Source organism: Sceloporus occidentalis, unplaced genomic scaffold (genome assembly GCF_023333645.1).
Source record: "Sceloporus occidentalis isolate IW3139 unplaced genomic scaffold, rSceOcc1.0.p SCAF_7, whole genome shotgun sequence".
Classification (NCBI taxonomy): Eukaryota; Metazoa; Chordata; class Lepidosauria; order Squamata; family Phrynosomatidae; genus Sceloporus; species Sceloporus occidentalis.
In genome coordinates this window covers 87454347-87476814 of record NW_028316987.1, presented here as the reverse complement: position 1 = coordinate 87476814, position 22468 = coordinate 87454347, and the positions used below count along the sequence as shown (strand labels likewise).

Sequence of the window (22468 nt, the reverse complement as noted above, 5' to 3'; positions counted from 1 at the left end):
GTTATCTGTCATCTGTGCCATCTGTTTGCCTGGCAGATTCCAAAACTGGTTCTGGCCACATTGTCCTAACACCAAAATTCATGTATTACTTTACAAGAACCTAACACTGTTGTGCAATAATTTCTAGCTACATTTTTGCAGCCTGTGTGATTCAGTATTTCATTCTTTTGTTGAATAACAGTTATAGAAACATAAAGCTGAAAGGGGCGCCAAAGGATATTAAGTCAAGCTAGACCATCCCTGGCAGATAGTTGTCCAGCATTTTTCTGAAGATGTCCAGAGAAAAAGACCCCTCTGCCTCTCTAGGTAATTGTTTCCATTGCTGTCAAGACACCCCTTTTAATGTTCATTTGAAACTTTCTGCTGTTGTTGTTGTTAATTGCCCTTGAGCCAACACCAATTCATAGCAACCTGTGGATGAGACATCTCCAAGATCCCCTATGTTTGCTTAGTTCCTGCAAATTCATTCCTATGGGTCCATCCATCTGGTGTGCAATCTTCCTCTCTTTCTATTATCCTCTATCTCAGCATCCTTCTGAAACTGCTAAAATGAGTACCCAGCTTGATGGAGGCACTTGGCTTACCGTTGTAAACCTCTTTGAGACTGCTTAGTGTGGTATGAAGCAGTATATAAATGAAACTGCTATTGCTATTGCTATTGCTATTATTATTATTGTCTTTTCTAGTAATCCATGTCTTCTCATTATGTTGCCAATGTACAACAGCTTCAGTTTGATATTTGGAGGGAGGTCATATCGAGCATGGAGCAAGCTTGTTTTCTGCTGCTCCAGAGAATAGGACACGGATCAATGGATGCACACTCCACGAGTACATACAAATGTTAAGGAGTACTACAGGAAAACATTAGAAAGAACTTCCTGACCATAAGCTATTTGACAGTGGAGCATGCTGTAGGGTAATTTAAGTTTCCTAAGGCCTTTGGTAAGAAAACAAAAATATATAAATATTAAAAATGTTAAAGCCAAGTCTGCTAGGGTCTAGCTTTAAATTAGCCTTTGTCTAACCGTGCTCCCCTAGGAATTGAGACTGTCTAAAAAAAACCAACAACAAACACATAGCTTGTAGTTTAAAACGAAAGTTTACGAATGGGTTTAATCTATATTTACATAAAAGCTATATCCTAATCTAGCTAGTGAATAGTTCAGGTAAAAAGAAATCTTTATCTCACCATCTTTCCAAAGTAAGTTGAGAGAGGAAGAAGACCTACAGTTCATGAGAAAATCTTGAGAGAGAATGTTTGTTAGTCCTAAAGGGGGAATGATCTAAATTACAGGGTTAGTTTGAATGAGAGAGAGAGAGAGGAGTTTGCATGCAGGAAATCCCTATCTAAGGAGCGGGAAAGAGAATGCAAAAATCTTCCAAACCACACTCCCTCAGAGTGTGGTAGTCTCCTTCTTTGTAGGTTTTTTAAACAGAGGCTGGATGACCATCTGTCAGGGAAGCTTTGACTGTGGATTCTCTTTGACGGGAGGTGAACTTGATAGCCCTTGTGGTCTCTTCCAACTCTATGATTCTATGATTCTATAATATTGGCTGCCAAGGAGATTTCAGACTTGATCTGTTCAAGGATCCATTTTTTCTTTGTCTTTTTGCCTGTAACTTAAAACCATTAGACCGGATCTCTGTGGCAGCAAACAAACCTGCATCCTCATCTCTGTGAGAGGACTTGAGATCCTTAAAGAGTGCAGCCATGTCACCCTTCAATCTTCTAGACACCAGGCTGATCATGCCCAGTTCTATCAACCTTTCCTCAAATCTTTTGTTCTCCATAACAATTATCATTCTGGTTGCCCTTCTCTGAACCTGATCCAACTTGTCTATTGTTGTTGTGTCTTCAAGTAGTTTCCGACTTATGGTAACCCTAAGGCAAACCTATCACGGGGGGGGGGGGGGGGTCCTGACAAGATTTGTTCCAAGGATGGTTTGCCTTTGTCTCCCTCTGAGGCTGAGAGAGTGTGACTTGCCTAACTTCACCCAGCAGGTTTCCGTGGCTGAGTGGGGATTCGAATCTTGGTCTCCAGAGTCGTAAACCAGCACTCAAATCACCATACTATATTGGGTCAACGTTTTTATATCCTTCTTAAAATGAGAAACCCAGATCTGAATGCAGTGCTCCAGATGCAGCCTGAGCGGTGCAGGACATAGGTGCAATTATTACTTCCCTTGACTTGGAAACTATGGTTCTATTAAAACAGGCTAAATATTTTAATGCTGAAGTATTATTTGGCTTGTGTGAAGTTGAAGGCCTTTATGGCTGGCAACTATAGTTTTTTGTGGGTTTTCCATGTTCTAGAAGAGTTTATTCCTGAGGTTTTGCCAGCATCTGTGGCTGGCATCTTCAGAAAATACTGGCAAGGAAGAGAGTGGGTATATATATATTGTGTGACCCTGGGAATGGGAATCATTCTTCCTTGCCCTGCTTAGTTCTTCGATGGGAGACTGCCAATAAATACCAAGTGCTGTAAGCTATATTCAGTGGAAAGAACTGGCAAAACCACCTGAATACATAGTTCTTGCTTAAGAAAATCATATGATATTCATGGGGTTGCCATAAGTCGACAGATGACCTAAAGGCATTCAACCACAATAATGCAACAGTATGATTTTTAAAATACCTATAACGGATTGATAGAATAGTAACTATTCCAGGCCGATGGAATGTTACCTGGTCTGTGAATAAAGAGACAAGGCATATGGTTGTTGTTTTTTAAATAGAAAAGAATTAAACTTAATTTCAGGGCTGCAATATTTATCCATTATTTATGATGCATTGTACCACTTTGCCCTTCAAGCAAATTCTCGGGGCAGTTTACCAAAAAGATTAAAGACAAATCAAAACAGACAAAAACTGAAACACTGAAAGAGCAATATGAGCGGAGCATTTTTATATCTCAGCAGGGGCAGAAATATGCCATTGCTATGTTACCAGACTGTCATCTCTGCTGAAAGTACGCTCAGCCAACTTATGGCGACCCTAAGACCCTAAGAAACCTAAGGGTTTCTACGGCAAGTTTCTTCAGAGGGGGTTTGCCATTGCCACACTCTGAGGCTGAGAGAGTGTGACTTGCCCAAGGTGAATCAGTGGGATTTCATGGCTCAGCAAGTATTTGAACCCTTCTCTCCAGAGTCATAGTCCAACCACTGATCAGCATATTAATTCCTGATTCCCAACAACAAAGAGGGTTCATGCATAATGTGGTCCTTCAGACATTGTTTGGACTGCAACACCTAGCTGCCCTATCTAGCATTGCCAATGGTATGCTGGGAACTGCAGTCTAAAAACTGAAGACTAAATAGAGTCAAAACATTCAGAGAGCAACATGAGCACAGTATTCCTATATCCACATTTCACCAGCACCACAAATATGTCATTCCCCAAGAGGCAAATGCTGATGGAGTTGTTTAGAAGATTGTCTGGAGCTGGATTTAACCATCCTTTTCACAATTGCTTTTACTTTGTTCTGTTCCATCTTGTTTGCTATATTGTGATGGCTATTTTAAAAATATTGCACACAGTCCCACTCCTTTTACAGGGTGCTAGGGAAATCTGACAGACAGATTCAGAAGCTTGACATCTTCACCAAAGTGCTGGAAAGAGAGAGAACCCATGCTAGACCATCAGGCACTTGATGCAAAGGGCAAGAGAGAGTCTGTTTTCTTTTTGCATGCATTGTTACATAAACGCTGGAGTTTGCTCTCCATAAAGTGCAGGGGGAAAAATCTTTTGTGTCTCACATGAATGCTTTTAGCAGCTCACTGTGAAAATCTTGCTCCCTCCTCCCTTTTTCATTGCCATTAAACTGAGTGGTCTGATTTAAAGGTTAACTTGGTTTCTGATCAGGGGTAAAAGGTAGTTTGAATGGCCCCCAGGGCTAGGATAGCTGTTGTTGTGTGCCTTCAAGTCATTTGTGACTTATGGCAACACTAAGGGTTTTCTGGGGCTGAGAGTGTATGACTCGCCTAAAGTTATCCAGTGGGTTTCCATGGCCAAGCAAGGATTTGAACTCTGGGCCTTCCGGAATCCTAGTCTAGTGCTCAAGTCTCTTCTCCAGCTTCTCAACATCCTTTTTGAATGGTGAGGCCTGACTAAAGCAGAATAGAGTGGCACTATGACTTCCCTTGATCTAGACACTGTGCTTCTGTTGATACAGCCTAGAATTGGATTTTTTAGCTGCCGCATCACACTGTTAACTCATGTTCAACCTCTAGGACTCCTAGATCCCTTTGACATGTTGTCTTGTTAAGCCAGGTGTCCCTCCATCCTATATCTATACATTTCATTTTTTTCCTGCTCAAGTGCATCAGTACCTTACATTTCTCCCTGTTGAAATTCATTTTGTTAGAGTGTTTTTAGCTTTTCTTTGCTCACATCCTCCATCGGCCTGGAATGTCCTACATTTTGTCGGGCATTGTCCTCCTTTGTGGTCAGGACGTCTGGTCACCCTGGCTGTGTGTTATTGTGTGTAGTGTGTGTGTGTGAGAGAGAGAGAGAGAGGGAGGGAGGGAGGAGCTCCACTGGGAAGTGTTGAAGCATCCTGACAAGAGGTGTGTGTTCAAAGCTCCTGCTTCCTACCCAAAAAAGAAAAAAGGAGGAAGGAAGGAAGGAAGGAAAAGAAAGAAATAAAGAAAGGCGAAAGAAAGGAAACAAAAGAAAAGGGGGAAGGAAGGAAAGAAAGAAAGTAAATGGAAGGAGGAAAGGAAGAAAGAAGGAAGTAAGGGAAGTAAAGGAAAAGGAGGAAGGAAGGAAGTAAAGGAAAGGAAAGAAGGAAAAGGAGGAAAGGAAGTAAAGGAAAGAAAGACGGATGGAAAGGAGGGAAGGGAACGGAAAGGAAAGGAAAGAACGAAGGGGGAAAAAGAAGGAAAAAAGCGGGGGGAGAGAGAGAGAAAGAAGAGGGAGGTGTCTGTTTCGTCTCCGCGGGCGCTGCAGAGTCTCCTTCTTGGTCCTCTTCGCCTCCCAGGCTGCATCCCCACTGCTGCAGTGATCCGCTTTGACACCGCTTTAACTGTCAGGGGGCTCAAGGCGATGGGGTTCTGGGGAGCGTAGTGACGGCTGCCGCGTGGATGGATGCGAGGAGGGGCTGCTGGAAAGGGACCGGGGGCTGGGTCTAAGAATGAGGCTCGGGTGGGGTCTGGTGGGGGATGATGGGTCCCCCAGTGCGGTGAACCTCGCCTTCTCCATCATCCTCGGCTGCTGCATCATCCTCGGCGGGAGGCTGGCTCCCTGGGAGGAGGAGGATGCCTTCTTCTTCCCTGCTGCTGCAGCATCTTTCTCTCCAGCAGCATCCTCCTCGGTCCTCCGGGAAGAAGGAGAAGGAGAAGGAGAAGCGGGCGAAGCTGCTTCCTTGGGATCCAGCGCCTTTTCCTTCGTTCCTGGGGAGAGAGAAGCCTTTCAGCCCCTCCAAGGGCTTGGGTTCCAATCCTGACCTGAGAGTGGTGGCGGATCCCAAGGAACAGGTAGGTTGGGTCTTGTGTGCTTTAGGGTCCTCCGGCAAGTGGGTTACTTCCAAGGAAGGCAGGGCTGCGTCCAGATTGGAAAGATAACCCGGTTTGGCACCGCTTTAACTCTTTGCTTGGCTGTTTGCTATGGAATTCTGGGAGTTGGAGTTTATTGTGGGGCCCAGAGCGGAGCTCCACTCTGGACTCGCTACAAACTCCAACTCCCCGATTTCTATAGCCTTGAGTCAGAAAAGAAAGCGGTACCAAACCGAGTTGTCTCTCCAATGTGGGCGCAGCCCAGGTGTTTTCAGGTTGCTTTGCAGCTGCTCTGAGCTCTGCAAGGCTTCCTTGGTGTTGTTGTTGTGTGCCTTCGAGTCGTTCCCGACCTAAGGGGACCCAATCCTGGGCTTTTCTTTGTCCAGAGGAGATTTGAGCCTGAGAGAGTGTGACTTGCCCAAAGCTCACCCAGTGGCTTTCCATGGCCGAGCTAGGATTCGAACCCAGCACTCAAACCATTTGAACCAGTGAAATTTTTCCTGCTCAACTCCAATTGTTATAGGTCTGGCCATTGCTCAGAGTGTTGGGCCAGGACTCTGGAGACCAGGGTTCGAATCCCGGTTTGGCCCAATAAAACCCACCTTGGGCAAATCACACTGTCAGCCTCGGAGGATGGCTCAGGGCACGAACTGCACGAACCCTCTTTGTTGTCAGGGATCAAGATCAGTGGTTGGACTAGGAACAGAGAGAAGGGTTCGAATCCCCACTCAGCCATGACATCCTACTGGGTGATCTTGAGCAAGTCACACTCTCTCAGCCTCAGAGGGTGGCAATGGCAAACACCCTCTGAAGAAACGTGCCAAGAAAACTCAACGATGGGTTCCCCTTAAGCTCACCATCATAGAATCGGAGAGTTGTAAGAGACCCCAAGGGCCATCCAGTCCAAATCCTGCCATGCAGGAACTCACAATCAAAGCACCTCTGATAGATGGCCACCCAGCCTCTGTTTAAAGACTTCCAAAGAATGGGACTCCACCAGAAGGGGCTGGAAACTCTTCTCCCTCCAGAGGATTGCTGCCAGTTGGTTACCTGGGTTGCAGAGCTCAGTGGGATGGGCGGTTTAGTCTTGCTTTGTGGTCTATGTGGCTCTCTGTGTTTATATTTTGGGGGTGGGGGTGGGTCCTCTTCCAAGACTGCATGGTCCCATCTGACACTGTCATTGCCTTGCATGGTTGTCACCCCCCACACACACCTTTCTTATCCCACTTCAATCCAAGTCACTGTGGTGGGGATGTGTGAAAATTTTTTGTCTCCCTTAGGTTTTAGTGGAAGTGACTGAGGGTTACAGGTGTTTCTGACCCCACTTTTCTAGGTGCTGATGTCTTCTCCATGAGCTGTTCGATGCATGGCTTGAAAAAGGATGCTGTTTTCATTCCACCCAAAAAAATAAAGGTACTACTCAGAGATTGTTACTACAGATGAGGCAATTGGTTCAGTCCCTTTGCAGCAGAATTTTTATTTTGTTTTTTGTGGGTTTTTCAGGCTATGTGGCCATGTGCTAGAAGAATTTATTCCTGATATTTTGCTGGCATCTGTGACTGGCATTTTCTCTGAAGATGTTAGCCACAGATGCTGGCAAAACATCAGAAATAAACTCTTCTAGCACATGGCCACATAGCCCAAAAAACCCACAAAATACTATGGATGCCTGTCATAAAGCCTTCAACTTCATTTTTTGTTTGTGTGTTGGCCAGAATGAAAGAGATACAGTAAGGTGAGTTGTGTTGTTGTTGTTGTTGTTGTTGTTGTTTTAATATACCTGCATTCTTGCAAAGCAGTCAGAGGCGGTAGGGTCCAGTTTTTACTTTCTAAAGCAGCTTGTTGGGGTTCAAGCCTATGCAAGGAGCCCTTTCTTGGAAGGGAGGCTTGCTTGTGCACTTTAAGTAGGAGGGTAGGAGATGTACTTCATATATGCTCAGAGGGACCATTCTGCACTGCTCATTGGAGTAGAATTCAGAGGGAATCTGTTAGTATGGAAAATCAGTATGCCAAGGGATCTTGTAGCACCCTTGAGACTAGGGTGAAAGGAAGAAGCTGGGAGCATGATATGTTAATAGGATTCGGAATGCTTTCTTTTCAGCACCCAAGGAATAGTTGGAAGAAAAATGAAGATGATGCATCACTTCTTTAACCAGCTTCAAAACGGAGTTGAAAACCATCCTGTTCAGAGAAGCCTTCCCAGGCATTGCATAATTGTCACTTAATTTGATGTTCTTTTGGTGCCTGTTTATCAAACCATTTCTTGTATTGCTATGTACTGTATATGTATTATCCTACTTGAGAGTATGTATTTTCCCTGGAAAATGACTAACCATCCATTATGAAGCCTCGCCCTCCCTCCAGTCCATCTGCCTTGGTCCAGGCCTTGGAGGTAGAGAGGAACTGCTGGACCTCTTACCCTTTCCCTCCACCACTCCCTTCTCCTTCTGTGTCATGTCTTTTTAGATTGTAAGCCCAAGGACAGGGATCCGTCTAACTAAAAAGATTGCACGTACAGCGCTGTGTAAATTTACAGCGCTTCATAAATAAAGGTTAATAATAATAATAATAATAATAATTACTACAGCTTAGTACTTCTCACCATGGCTGAGACATATAGGAGTTTATCACACTGGGGCTAATTTTGGCATTAAAGAGAGATTAAAGCGCATTTAAAGCATCCCGCAAATAAAGCAAAAATGGCGAGTAAATGTGCAAATGATTATCACACATAATTGTGCAAATAAAATGATGTCAGAAATGCATAGTTGCTGAAATCCCGAAAGTAAAACAATGCACGTTAATGCTTCTTTGTGACCACTTTAATGTTGGGTTTAGTGCAACAGCGTGTGAAATCATTTTGGGTAATTATGCAGTTTTCCCAGAATATTCATGGGATAAACGTCTGATCTCCTTTGTGTGATAAACTCCATAGATGAGAAACTGACTGGGAGAGCTTTTTGCCTGGCGAGCAAGATATGCATATCATCCGTAAGTATTATCCGAGGGTAGGACCAGATTGAAGGGTTTGAAATTACAGGAGAATAGATTCTGATTGAACCTTAGAAGGGACTTCTTGACAGTAAGAGTGATTTGGCAATTACCTAGAAAAGTAGATGTCTTTAAAAAAAAAAGAAGAAGAAGAAGCTGGATAGCTACGTGCTGGGGATGCTTCAAAATCAGTGGTTTCCAACTTTTGTGTTCCAGATGTTTTGGACGATAGATCCCAGAATACTTGACTGTTGGCCAAGCTGGCTGGGGCTTCTGGAAGCTGAAGTCCAAAATACTTGGAAGACTAAAGTTTGGGAATCACTGCTTTAGATGGAGATCCAGCAGGGGGCCCATGAGGCCCCTTCCAACTCTATGATTCTGTGGTTCTGAGCTTTCATATACATGAGTCTCTTCCATCAGATGCATATTTTGTAGACTTGGTTCCCTCCATGCATTTGAGGAAGTAGACCAAGTCTGTAAAAGCTTATAGAATCATAGAGTTGGAAGAGACCACAAGGTCACAATGAAAGCAGATGGCCATCCAGCCTCTGTTTAAAGACCTCCAAAGAAGGACTCCACCACACTCCAAGGGAGTGTGTTCCATTGTTCACTTATGCTACAACTTCTTTTACACAGTTAGTCTCAAAGATGCTATATTCTGCATACATTCTGTATTGTGTAACAGACTTCACCATTGTATCTTTTAAACAGGCTTTCTGCCTTCCAGATGTGGAGGACTACAATGCTGGTTGTCCTTATCCAGCATGGTTGGTAGTCTCTGTGGACAGTGGGAGTTGCAGTCACCCCCCCCCCCACACACACACACAACTTATAGCCTTTTCGGTGTGTTGGACTGCTAGCTGGGCTGAAGGGAGCTATAGTTCAGCACACCTGGTGGGCAACAGCTTGGGAAAGAGATCCAACAGACAATGGTAAAGAGTCAAATGAAGGGTGGGCATTACTCAGCCAAACACCTTGCCAGGGCTTGCAAGAGATTTTTCTTCTGCTTATGCCATTGCAAATGCCACTCTTCTGCAATCTTGTTTTCATGAAGCTGTATGTTTATATGTTGGCTTGCGAATGCTACAAAGGTACTATGAGAAAGGAAGACAAGTAGGCATTTTCAGTGTGTAGGGAATCAATGTGGTGTAGAAGTCTGAGCATTGGAGTAGGGCTCTGGGAGACAAGGGTTCAAATTCCTGCCCAGCCATGGAAACCTTGCAGGAAGTCTGGGAGAATAGAGTTGGAATCACGCTTGGCCATGGGAACTCACTGAGAACAAAACTTGCCAAGAAAACCTTCTGGCAGGTTTGCCTTAGGGTTGTTCTAAGTTAGAAAAGACTTGAAGGTAAACAACAGCAACAAGAACAAGGCATTTTCAAATGACCCATTATTAACGGCTTTTCTTTTTCTGTTGGATTTACAGGTGGAGAAAACATTTTTAAAAATGGACTTAAGACTTGTTTGCAAATGCATCCTTAGTGTGCTTACCAGAGCCTACGCTTGCCAGATTGGTGCTCTTCTAAACTGGGAGGATGCCAGAGCTCTGAAATAAGGCACATCTATCATCTTTTCCAGAACTAGGATGTTATCTTGGAGGTAAAAAAGGACAGGTGCTTAATTTAGAAGAAGCATCTCCATCTGGTGTCTCCACCAAGCAATGCTCCCCTGCTGATAGTCGCATGATGGATTGGTCCCCAAATTTCACTTGCTTCTCAGTCACCACTTTGGCAGAGTCCAACCAAACCGGCTCTGACTCCTCTGTGGACCTCCCAGCCGTTGGCCGATCCTTGTCGGTATTCAGAGTCCTCATCTTGACCCTTTTGGCCATGTTGGTAGTGGCCACCTTCCTTTGGAACTTGCTGGTGCTGGCAACCATCTTGCGGGTGCGCACTTTCCACCGTGTGCCCCACAACCTGGTGGCTTCTATGGCCATCTCTGATGTGATGGTAGCCGCACTGGTGATGCCTCTCAGCCTGGTACATGAGTTATCTGGGCGACGTTGGAGGCTGGGGAGGGTGCTGTGCCAAGCATGGATCTCCTGTGATGTGCTGTGTTGCACAGCTAGTATCTGGAACGTCACTGCCATTGCCTTGGATCGCTACTGGTCCATCACCCGGCACCTTGAATACACCCTACGGACCCGGAGACGTATCTCCAACATCATGATTGCTCTGACTTGGTTCCTCTCGGCCATCATCTCCTTGGCCCCTGTGCTCTTTGGCTGGGGAGAAACGTATTCAGAGGGCAACGAAGAATGCCAAGTCAGCCGGGAGCCTTTGTACACCATCTTCTCCACCTTTGGGGCATTTTATTTGCCTCTCTGCGTGGTGCTTTTTGTATACTGGAAAATCTACAAGGCAGCCAAGTTTCGCATTGGATCGCGCAAGAGCAATTCCATCACTCCAATCACACCTGAAGCACTAGAGGTGAGTTTTGTGCAGTGCTTGGAAAAGTTCCCCCTCTTTTGGCACTACAGTTCCCAGAAATTCTCAAGCCAGTATGGGATTCGTAGTCTAAAAAAGGGATTTTTTTAAAGGTCTGGTTCTTTGTCAGGCATGGCTGCCTCTTCTCTGGGATAGTGCAGTATCTGTAAGAATGCCATGAGCTAGCTGAATTTCATCTTAGCATAATGGCGACAACTATGGTGTATATGTTTATATGTTTATAGAGCATATTATTATTATATATATATTATAATAGCTATAATATATCTTATTACATTTCTTTCCTGTTAAGAATACAAGGCAGGTAACAAAGACCACTAAAATGGAATAATAAAACCGTAAGAAATCATCACTATAATCAGTAAGCGTCAAAACATTTTAATATTTGAACTTTTAAAACTAATACACTGTCCTAAAGTGCTTTAGAGAGCCAGCATGGCATAGTGGTTTGAGTGTTGGACTATGACTCTGGAGACCAGGGTTCAATTCCTAGCTTGGTCATGAAACCCACTGGGTGACCTTGGGCAAGTCACAGGCTCTCAGCCTTAGAGGCAAACCTCCCCTGAACAAATCTTGCCAAAAAAAGCCTTAGGTCACCATAAGTCGAAAATGACCTGAAGGCACACAACACACACACAATGTGCTTTAGACGGTGTTTTACCACAGTTTGCTTACCTTAATCCCAAACTGTTGTGTTGTGTCAGTTGAAAGCCCTTCAACTCAAATTATAACTCAGCAGAGTATAGTGGTTTGGGTGTTGGGACTAGGACTCGGGAGACCAGGGTTCGAATCCTTGGCCATGGAAACCCAGTGGATGACCTTGGGCAAGCCACATGCTCTCAGCCTCAGAAGAAGGCCATGGTAACCTCCGAACAAATTGCGCCAGGAAAAACTCATAATAGGGTCGCCTTAGGCTTGCCATTGAAGGCACACAACAATAATAACAAGGGCTTGCCAGGCAAAATGCAAAATATTTCACTCTCCTTGATTTCCCACAGCAGAAATTCAAACAGGTGCTTAACAGTATTGTTGGAATCAGTGGGTGGCGTAGGTGGAGAATTCATTTCTTAAATTTGGGTGGACAAATGGCACTTGCAACAAAATTTGAAAATAGGTGCTCTATTCCAGAAGGAATAGAGACAGCTAAGCCCTTTTCCAGGGTACTCCATCCTGTCTGGACTGTCTCCGCAGGTTTTTCTATCATCCTGCCCAAAAGTCAGGATCCTGGGATTTGTAGTTTGTTCTGCCATCATAGCTCTCTGACAGAGAAGGCCAAAAATCTCAGAAAACTACAAATCTCAGAATTTCATAGCATCGCGCCATGGCAGTTAAAGCAATGTCAAACTGAATTATTTCTGTAGTGCAGATGCAGTTGTTGATATATTTAACAGGCATAACAACCTGCCTGATGCTCTTTGTGTTAAGTTTGCAGCATACATCTGCTTCCTTTGACTAGAATCAAAAGTATTGTTATTTACAGTACTTACTCATTTATTTTATTTATAATTTATAATTTGAAATTCTACTTCTAAATAAAGCATTGCTATCCCAAACTGTCCCTTGCTTCTATTTATATGGCAACCACTTAACTATTTTTTTAAAAGTCAGTCAGGTGGACTAGAAACATATGCATAATTTTTAAAAAAATAATAATAATAATTTCCAGCAGTGGACAGCCTTAAAAGATCAAGATTGGAGGTCTTGTCTTATTAAAGTTAGGCTGTCAGCAAAGGAGTTGAAATTCAACAGGTGAAGGCTTTCCAAAGATGTTGTGATAGGAAGTTTTTCAGGAAACTAGCTGCCTTTTGCTGGGTCAGACTCTTGGTTCACGCAGCTCATTCCATTGTCAAAACTGACTGCATCTTCTTAGCCTGCGTGACTGCTGTTGTCACACTTTTGCCCCATAAATAGGGGGCAATTATCAATGTGGCAACTAAGATGGAGATAGAACAAATGGAACTGCTGTTTTGGGGGACCTGAATATCTGCAGCCAGAAGTGAGGTGAGGTGGTTGCCTCACTGTGTTAATGGCAGGGCTGGCCTAGGGAACTGTAATTGTAATAACAATAGTAGTAGTAGTAGTAGTTGCTGTTGTTATTATTATTATTATTATTATTTCTTATCCACCTCTCCCCTAGAGAACTGTAATTGTAATAATAGTAGTAGTGGTAGTAGTTGCTGTTTTTGTTGTTATTATTATTATTATTATTATTTCTTATCTGCCTCTCCCCATGAATCGAAATGGGGAACAACAACAATTAACAAACAACATCATTTAAAATACATATCAATTTAAAAGGACTAATAAGATATACACATATTAAAACAGGATTGTGAAGGGACCTGAAGCTTCATTTATAGACTCATAGCATCATAGAGTTGAAAGAGACCACAAGGGTCATCCAGTCCAACCCCCTGCCATGCAGAAACTCACAATCAAAGCACTCCCAATGTTCTGATGTGGCACAGATGATGGAGCCCTGGTTGCATCTATGCTGTAGAATTAATGCAGTTTGATTCTGCTTTAATTGCCATGACTCAGTGCTATGGAATTATGTGATTTGTACTTTTGTGAGATATTTAGCCTTCTCTGTCAGAGAGCTGTGGTGCCAGAACAAACTACAAATCCCAGGATTGGATAGGCAGTTAAAGTAGTGTCAAACTGCAGTAATTCTGCAGTGTGGCAGCAGCCCCTGTGTACTCAACAGTTTTAACCGATGATAAAACTGTGTGGTTCCAGTCATTGTGTTTGCCTGTAGAGTCACTTGCTTCCATGCATTGTGTTAATGTGTTTCCTCCCCTCCCTTCTTCCAAATGACACAGTCATAAATGGGCTATGCTTTATGTTTGCAGTAGTGATGTGGTGTGGGAGTTCATCTGGATTTTCTGCCTCAGACAGACACCTTGTCTTGCTGTCTTGTGGGATCTCTTGCTAGTTTACTGTATATAGTATATAGTTCTAGAAATTTTAGTCAAAAAATTGACCCCAAAAAAACTGAGTTGACTTATCCATTGGTCATTGTAAGAATTGTACTTTAACTCTTAAATATTAAAAAGGAGCCATCCCTTGGTGAAAGACAAGAGTGTAATCTGTCCTGGAAGAACTCTGTTCTCTTATCTATCCAGACTTTAGTATGAGTACAAACATTCTGCTGGAATTTTGTACTTTTTTGCATGGTTTCCCTCTGCTTCATCCTTTAAATCCTTTATTACATGCCCCTCAGTTTTACCCTTGATATGGCCATGAGTCATATCAAAATCCACAATTTTTGCTACAAAGCAAACCCGCAGTTTGTATATGAGGTTGACTTATAATTGAGTACATACAGTAAGTGTGTCATCTTGGATACACTTGTGCTGCTTGGTTTAAGGGAATAAGGTGATGGTCATAAGGCTATATGAGCAATTGTACAAATACACAAGGTAGGGAGGGTCATGGTTTTCCATGTCAGAGGGGCAGTCAATTGACTCCAGGTTTTCATCTGAGCTTGAAAGGAGTTATCCATGCTGCTGAACCCTGGCTGCCAAAATAGATCCAATGCCTTGGATTGGATAGCTCTTTTAAAGGCTAAAAACCAGAGTGGGTTGATCACCCCACTGACATGGAAACTGCCAGCCATCAGTAAATATGAAGGATGGAAAAAAAAGAAGAGGAGGGTAGAATCTTGCCTTTTCCAGTAGACTCAAGCAAAAGCAAACTGCTGCAGCCTCTTCTAGCTTTTGCTGTTCTGTGATTTTTCTTGGTAATAACCTTTGCCATCTTGATCACACTCTGATTTCTCTTAGCCACACATGTCCCACTTTTCATCTGAGAAATGTTGAATATAGAAATGATGTAGAATATGCAATGGGCCCTTGGTGTTCTCTGCGGGGTTAGTTCCAATATGCCCCATGGATATCAAAATTCATGGATGGTTAATTCCTATTAAATACAGTGCCATAACAAAATTGTAATTTTTATAGAAATCAAAGTAGCTTTTGAAATTTATATATTTTTAAGATATTTTCATAATGTGAATGGTTGAATCCGTGGATAAAGAGTCTGTGGATATGGAGCACCAACTGTACTGGCTGTTACATTTTTTGGACTGCAGTTCACAGGATCTTTATGGGGGATTCTTTTATGTTCTCTAAAAGAGAAATTCCCCTTTTGGGGTCAGTACCCCGAAAGCCACATCTTAGCCCCATAAAGCTGACAAGGACATTTTTGGCTAGTCATCTCCTATCATTCTTCACTGGCTACATTCCAACATGAGTTATTCAATGGTTTGTCTCCAGGCAGCCTCCTAGGCAGGTAAAGTATGTCTAGTATCTGGCTGCTGGCCAGTTAAAAACCTCCCCCTTCCATGATAATTTAAGTCAGTATCCTCCAATACTTCTTGCCTATATAAAAGAGAAATATCTCTCTACTCTTCATACAATAGAACAGAACTTCCAATTATGACATTGTTAGCCAGAAAGCTGTTAAAAGCCATAACCCCTGCCTTAACTCTTCCAGACCTGTACATTATCTCATAGCCAACAGTTACTTTTTTTGCAGCTTGATAATATGCAAAGCTTGGAAACTTGTCCAGCCCAAGGCAGCAGATCTGCCCAGTCTTTGCCATCATGCTTTAATCTTGCAACTTCAGCCCAGACACAGCCTTGAGTGCACTGTCCTGCAGCTCCTGTTTTACATTTAATTAACTTTTTCTTTCCTGTGCTAAGTCTGGTAGAGCATGAAGGTACTGACATTTTTCTTGCCTAAAGGATGTATCACAATAAAACCTTCCAAAAACAAAAATAAACCTTTTTTTTAAAGCAACTAGTAGGCTTTCACAGAAGCCAAAGAATTCAAGGAAACCAAAGTGTGTGGAAAAGGAAAAGCAGCTAGTGAGGTTCCAGTTCTAGCAGTTCTACCTTAGAGGTGATACGACAACATAAGCCCAGATGTACATGAGAGCACTGAAAACTAAACAAAAGGTATCAGTGGAGAGCTGGAAAAGGGCTTTTCAATTCCCCATCCACAGAGGTAATCCCTAGAAAGTAAACTGAACAGCTGCATAGAGTACTTTTGTCACAGCCTTTATTTAATTTAATCAACCAAATTCATATAATTTATATACCACCTTCCTCCCAGTATGGGACCCAAAGCACCTTACATAGGTGTTCCTTTCTGTAGTACAAAAGTTTTTTTTTTTTTTAAAAAAAAGAAATAGACAAACAATCCAAGTAAAATATTAAACAACTAATATGCAAAGGGATCTTGTAGCATATTTGAGACCAATTGTGCAAAAGAAGTTGTAGCATAAGATTTCATAGACTTAGACCTCCTGCTGTTCACTTGCCCATGCAAGCTATGGTGCCATTTTGGGACTGACTGACTGGAACCAGGTGTTAGAGTACATGGCAGTAGAGAAGTGGAAGCAGAAAAGTAGCTTTCCTTTTTGAGATGCTGCTTAAGCTTTAGGAGCTTTGCTTGGACTTGACCAGCGGGTTGGAGCTGCACTGCTACATCTGCTTGAGGTAGCAGAAGAAACAATGCTTATGTGTGGGTAGGGGACAACTTGAAGCTGTGTGGGGAAGGCACATCTCTGTGGAAGGAGTGTCCAAGATCGGTTCTTCAAAAGAATCCTTTGCCTCTCTTGCCTTTCTTGGATTGAGGGTCCTACACTGGGGAGAAAAGTGGGAAGCTGGCTGCATCCCTCTCTGCCCTGGTAAAGAAAGATTGAGAGTCCTTCCTTGTCAGGGAGAAGCTTTTCCTTTTGCCCCAAGCTGGTTGAACTTGACACAGATGAGAGACTTCTTAATTGCTGCTCAGTCAGCTGCTCGGCTGCAGCTCCAAAGGTGACTGGATGCAAAGGAACAGTGATCGAAATTGGTTGTTTTTAATTTGCAGTAGAACTGTAGACCTAATATCAAGACATTGGCTTGGGGGGGGGCACTAGGTTGGCCATGTAAACCCACTGGGTGACTTTGGACAAGTTACAGTCTCTCAGCCTCAAGGAATAGCAGTGCCAAAACCCCTCTGAAGAAACTTGCCAAGAAAACTCCATGATAGGTTTGCCTTGGGGTCTGTATAAGTCAGAAATGACTTGAAGGCACATATAAAATAATAAAAAGAAGAAGAGAGTGAGTTGCCACTCTTGAAAGCTTTCAAAAAAGGTAATGCACCTTTTCAATAGATTGCAGGCATCCATGCATTATTTAACATTTCTTCCCCCCCCCCCCAAAACCAAACCAAAACCATTAATGACCACTTTCAGTTTTGTTCTTTGAGACATTTTTTTGGCAGTCTGCATTCTTCAGTGAGTCCCAGGGGCAAAACAAATTGGTGCACAGATTCTCTGTAGATGCCCACACCTGGGGTAAAAGAACTGTTAATCATGCCACCTCCCAGGAAAGATTCTAGAGCAGATAATTAAACAAAGAGTCTGTGAACATCTAGATGGCAGTTCCATAATCACAAAAACTCAACATGGGTTTCAGAGAAACAGGTCATGCCAGACAAATCTAATCTCTTTCTTTGATAAAATTACCAGCTTGGTAGATGAAGGGAATGCTGTGGATATAGTATATCTTGATTTCAGTAAGGCCTTTGACAAGGTTTCCCATGACATTCTTGCATACAAGCTTGTAAAATGTGGGCTAGACAAGGCAACTGTTACATGGATTTGTAACTGGTTGACCGGCCGAACCCAAAGGGTGCTCAACAATGGCTCCTTTTCATCCTGGAGAGAAGTGACCAGTGGGGTTCCACAGGGCTCTGTCCTGGGCCTAGTACTGTTCAACATCTTTATCAATGACCTGGATGACAGAATTGGGAGCATACTTATCAAATTTGCAGATGACACCAAATTAGGAGGAATAGCTAATACCCCAGAGGACAGGACCAAGATTCAAAATGACCTGAATAGACTAGAAAGCTGGGCCACAGCTAACAAAATGAAATTCAACACGGAGAAATGTAAGGTATTGCACTTAGGGCAGAAAAATAAAATGCACAAATATAGAATGGGGGACACCTGGCTGAATGAAATTCCATGTGAAAGGGATCTAGGAGTCCAAGTAGACCACAAGTTGAACATGAGTCAACAGTGTGATGCGGCAGCTAAAAAGGCCAATGCTATTTTAGGCTGCATCAATAAAAGTATAGTGTCTAGATCAAGAGAAGTAATAGTGCCACTGTATTCTGCTTTGGTCAGGCCCCACCTAGAATATTGTGTCCAGTTCTGGGCAGCACAATTCAGAAAGGACATTGAGAAACTGGAGCGTGTCCAAAGGAGGGCGACAAAAATGGTGAAGGGTTTGGAAACCATGTCCTATGAGGAACGACTTAGGGAGCTGGGGATGTTTAGCCTGGAGAAAAGAAGGTTAAGAGGTGATATGATAGCCCTGTTTAAATATTTGAAAGGATGTCATATTGAAGAGGGAGCAAGCTTGTTTTCTGCTGCTCCAGAGAACAGAACCCGGAACAATGGATGCAAGCTACAGGAAAAGAGATTCCACCTGAACATTAGGAGGAACTTCCTGACAGTAAGGGCTGTTCAACAGTGGAATGCACTCCCACGGAGGGTGATAGAGTCTCCTTCCATGGAGGTCTTTAAACAGAGGCTGGATGGCCATCTGTCAGGGATGCTTTGATTTGGATTTCCTGCATGGCAGGGGGTTGGACTGGATGGCCCTAGTGGTCTCTTCCAACTCTATGATTCTATGATTCTATGATTCTACAACCATTTTCTTGTGTATTGTGCAAAGATACATAAAAGTCCTATATAAAGAGTGCAAAGTTGCAGTATCATTATAACAGGATGCATCCTTATGTTATGAATATGCATTATGGGTAACTATAAAACAAACATTGATTGCCATTACTGTTCCTTCAGTGCCCATAGGGAACCCCGGTTAAATTATTGTTTGGAGAAAGTGAGGAAATTGTCTGCATAGACAGCCAGTCGGCTAAGGCCAGGGAGCACCAGATGGTCTTGTCATTTTTCTCCTCATTTGAATTGTCTGCAGCATCTGCACTTTCTGGCAGCCCTGGTGATGGATGAAGGCACATGGAGAGGGGTAGGGTTGCTGGGATGCTGCTGCAGAATGGAATAATATTGCACTGAGTACTTTCTTATTCCAAGGTTGGACTGCCATTAAGCTTGTGGGCTTGGCTTGTTTTTGTTTTGTTTTGTTTTAATAGCACTTATCTCTGATATGCAAGTTGGATGCAAAAAAAGCATGCGTAAAATGAAAGAGTTCTGAGCCCTGGAATTTGTTTTTAAGCAACAGAACTGAATGTAATTTGTAGTCCTCCTGCACTTGGTATAACCCAAAGCTTTCCTCATTTCAGCAACATAAAGCAGGGCAGGGAACAGTATCTTTTTCTTAATCACCTGGAAATCAGATATTATTTGGTGATCTACAGAAAACAATCCAGAAATCTATTACTAGATCCAGATTGCTGTATTCCATAACTTTCTGATGATGGTGGTGGTGACAACGACGATGGTTTCTTACTCATCTCTCCCCATGGATTAAGGTGGTGAACAACAAGTCAACAATTAACAACACCAGTTAAACACATTAATTAAAACATGCAACAGTTTAAAAGGACAAATAAAGCGTACACATTTTTAAAAAGTCTACATTTAAAATTCAGCTTCCTAATTCACAGTTTAAAATTATCTGGCTAAGCCTGCTTGATGAGGTTCTCAGGCTGCAGTAACACAGCAAAATTAATGCAGTTTGACACCACTTTACCTGCTATGGCTCAATGCTGTGGAATTCTGGGATTTGTAGTTTTGTGAGCAATTTAGCTTTCTCTAGGTTGCAAATCTGTAACTGCAATACAGAACGCCAGCCAAAACTTTTGGTATTCAGAAGGGTAAGTGTAAGGAAGTGTTGAAAAGGTTAGAGGATGTGAGAGTATGTGAGAAAGGGATGGTTTGTAGAACTTGTAGTGGGATGAAAGAAGGAGGCTGAAGGAGATGGGAGGATTATGTGAAAGCAGAGAGAAAATTGAGGTTGAGGGGGAGTAGAGTGAGGATAGGTACAGAGAGAGATATGAAGAGAGGATGACAGAAAGGAATATATGATGAATGTTTGAAGAGGTATTAACAGATGGGTTAAACTCCAGAAGAAGTTAAAATATAATAAGAATGAGAAAGAATATGCTTATTCTTTTTGTTACTGTTAGATGTCATGGTATTGGATAATATAAAATTGGATGTTTTATGTGATGAAGACTTGAGGATTATACTTGTTTGTTTTAATGTTGTAAAATTCTGGGGCTTGACTACATGAGCATGGCTTTCCCATATCCTAACTCCACCATGAGATGTGGTAGAAAGCAGACAGGCTCACAAAAAGTACGCCTGTCTGAAGATTATGTTTGTCTTTTCAGGTAAAGGAAGCCTCCCAGCAACCCCAGATGGTGTTCACCGTCCGCCATGCCACGGTGACCTTCCAAACCGATGGAGATACCTGGAGGGAGCAGAAGGAGAAGAAAGCTGCCTTGATGGTGGGCATCCTCATTGGCGTCTTTGTGCTGTGTTGGATCCCCTTCTTCATCACTGAACTCATCAGCCCGCTCTGCTCCTGTGACATCCCACCCATCTGGAAAAGTATCTTCCTTTGGCTCGGCTACTCCAATTCCTTTTTCAACCCTTTGATCTACACCGCCTTCAACAAGAACTACAACAATGCTTTCAAAAACCTGTTCTCCAGGCAGCAATGAATATTGTGCTACAAGAGATCAGAAGACCTTTGGAAAAGAAAAGAAGAAAACTTCCTTCCACCTTGTATAGAGAGAGAGACATAAACACAGAGAATCCCGACAGAGAAATTTAGATGTTTCCAGATGAGCTGTTGATACCCCAATATAAAGAAAATGTTCTTGTGAATTCAGACATTTTCCTTGAAGACAGCTCTTCTTGTGTACAGACACCTTATTTCTCCCTAGGGCTTAAAAAAGCAATATTTTGTTGCTAAGAGAATCTCTTTTTTTTTCTTCCCAGTTTATGTTCCAGTCGTTCTCAATGTTGTATAGAACATCAACATCTTTTATTGTCACGACCTTTCACTAGATGACACCTGTGATATCACTTGCAATGAGTGATATTAACTTCCTCCCCCTCCTACTGTCCATGTGTCTTTTTATGAAAAGAAAAGGGAAAGAATAAGATAGCTGTGGTTATTTTTAACTCCTCAGAGGACCTAAACCCCTTTACCCCTTTACTGTATTGCTCAAACACAGTATTCATTTGGCCCTAAAATGGAGAAGCAAGAGACAGTGTTGAACACAGGCAAAGCACCTTAAAATAATAGTTTAATGTTGTACTATTCCATTACAGCATGGTGTTAAAAATGCAATGGGCCAGTTGGTCTGGGGCCAGTGGTCAATTTTCTGGGGCCAGTGGTCAATTTTCTTCCAGACTGCCACCACCATTCTTCACTCCCTCAAAGCAAGCCCCAATACTTCTGTTTTACTCTGCAGTCCTTCTCAAATGGCATCAGGAAGTGAAAGAACATCTCTTCTCATTGCCATTTTGAGAAGGGCTGCAGAGGAAAGTGTGTGTTTTAAAGGATAATATGACATTCTGGGGGCACTTGTGGGGTTGAAGTGGGTTATTTTTAGTGTGTTTTCATGCATTAAGTGGGCTTTCTGTCTGACTTTTGCATAGAAATTGCACCTTTAAAAAAAAAATGAGGGGCTGGGGTACTTTGGTAGATGATGAGAAGTTTCAGAGGCCACTAAAGTGGAACCCTAGCACTGCAAGTGGCTCACAGGCTGCACTTTTCCAGCTCCTGAGTATCAAAAACGTAGGATATAAAGAACCAGACACATGGTTTTACACTCCCAGCTGGACATTGTAGCCTAGATTTCTCACAGAGCCCCCCCCCCCCCCCCACTAAAAAAAATCCCAAATAACTACATGAATGAGAAATCACTTTTGAATCTGAGGAAACATTCACAATCAGTGATATAGTTGTGGAAAGGATGAAAGCTTGGCAAATTTCCTTTTTTGGACTACCAAAAAAAGCCCAGCCCAGGATTTTGGGCACCGCAGTCTAAAGAAGTAATTTTTCTGAAAAGGGTTTCCAAGTTATAAAAGAAAGCTTGAAATAACATTTTAGATCCTGTGTGTGCTTCCTACGCCATATTTCCACAGTCTCTCCTGTGTAATAATACTGCCGCTAACAACAAAGCCGAGACAGATTCAATATATTTTCATCATTTCTTGACTGTCAGACCTTAACAAAAGGAGCTCATCTGGAGTCAATCTTCTTTCCTCATCTCTTTTCTTAGATGCTCAATGAATGATGACATTTTCATGTTTGTCCTATATCCCAGACTCTTTAGATGAGAAATGATGATAGCAGTTCCTTCCCTTGCCAAAATATTCTGATTCACAGTAATTTTTTTGGCAAAAGTTCCAAACAGAAGTCAACAAGAACCATCTAAGCAGAATTTTTTAGTGACTCCCTTCAATTTGTTTACATGGCTTATTTTTATCTAGTTTTTGAAGGCAATGTGCTTCTTCTTTGTAACACCAGAGCAGATTA

At 42.6% G+C, this 22468-nt stretch overlaps 1 protein-coding gene across 4 annotated transcripts; it reads left to right on the top strand.

Moving 5' to 3' along the window:
* The first annotated feature begins 250 nt into the window (after positions 1-250).
* Positions 251-21126, top strand: HTR5A (5-hydroxytryptamine receptor 5A). Of its 4 annotated transcripts, XM_089531455.1 has the most exons (5): positions 251-306; positions 5302-5475; positions 6827-6906; positions 9911-10913; positions 20307-21126. In XM_089531455.1, exons 4-5 carry the CDS (start codon positions 10167-10169, stop codon positions 20637-20639), a joined length of 1080 nt encoding a protein of 359 aa, XP_089387581.1. In that variant the 5' UTR covers positions 251-306; positions 5302-5475; positions 6827-6906; positions 9911-10166; the 3' UTR covers positions 20640-21126. The 4 variants fall into 4 exon arrangements, with proteins under 4 accessions (XP_089387581.1, XP_089387580.1, XP_089387583.1 ...); XM_089531454.1 differs by lacking the exon at positions 251-306 and having other exon boundaries at positions 5267-5475; XM_089531457.1 differs by lacking the exons at positions 251-306; positions 6827-6906 and having other exon boundaries at positions 5267-5475.
* Positions 21127-22468: the final 1342 nt, after the last annotated feature.

Bases quoted from the DNA above. Each gene is read 5' to 3' on its own strand.
- HTR5A (XM_089531455.1), top strand. From the start codon at position 10,167: ATGATGGATTGGTCCCCAAATTTCACTTGCTTCTCAGTCACCACTTTG. The intron at 10,914-20,306 runs GTGAGTTTTGTG...TTGTCTTTTCAG, and splicing joins TCACACCTGAAGCACTAGAG to GTAAAGGAAGCCTCCCAGCA.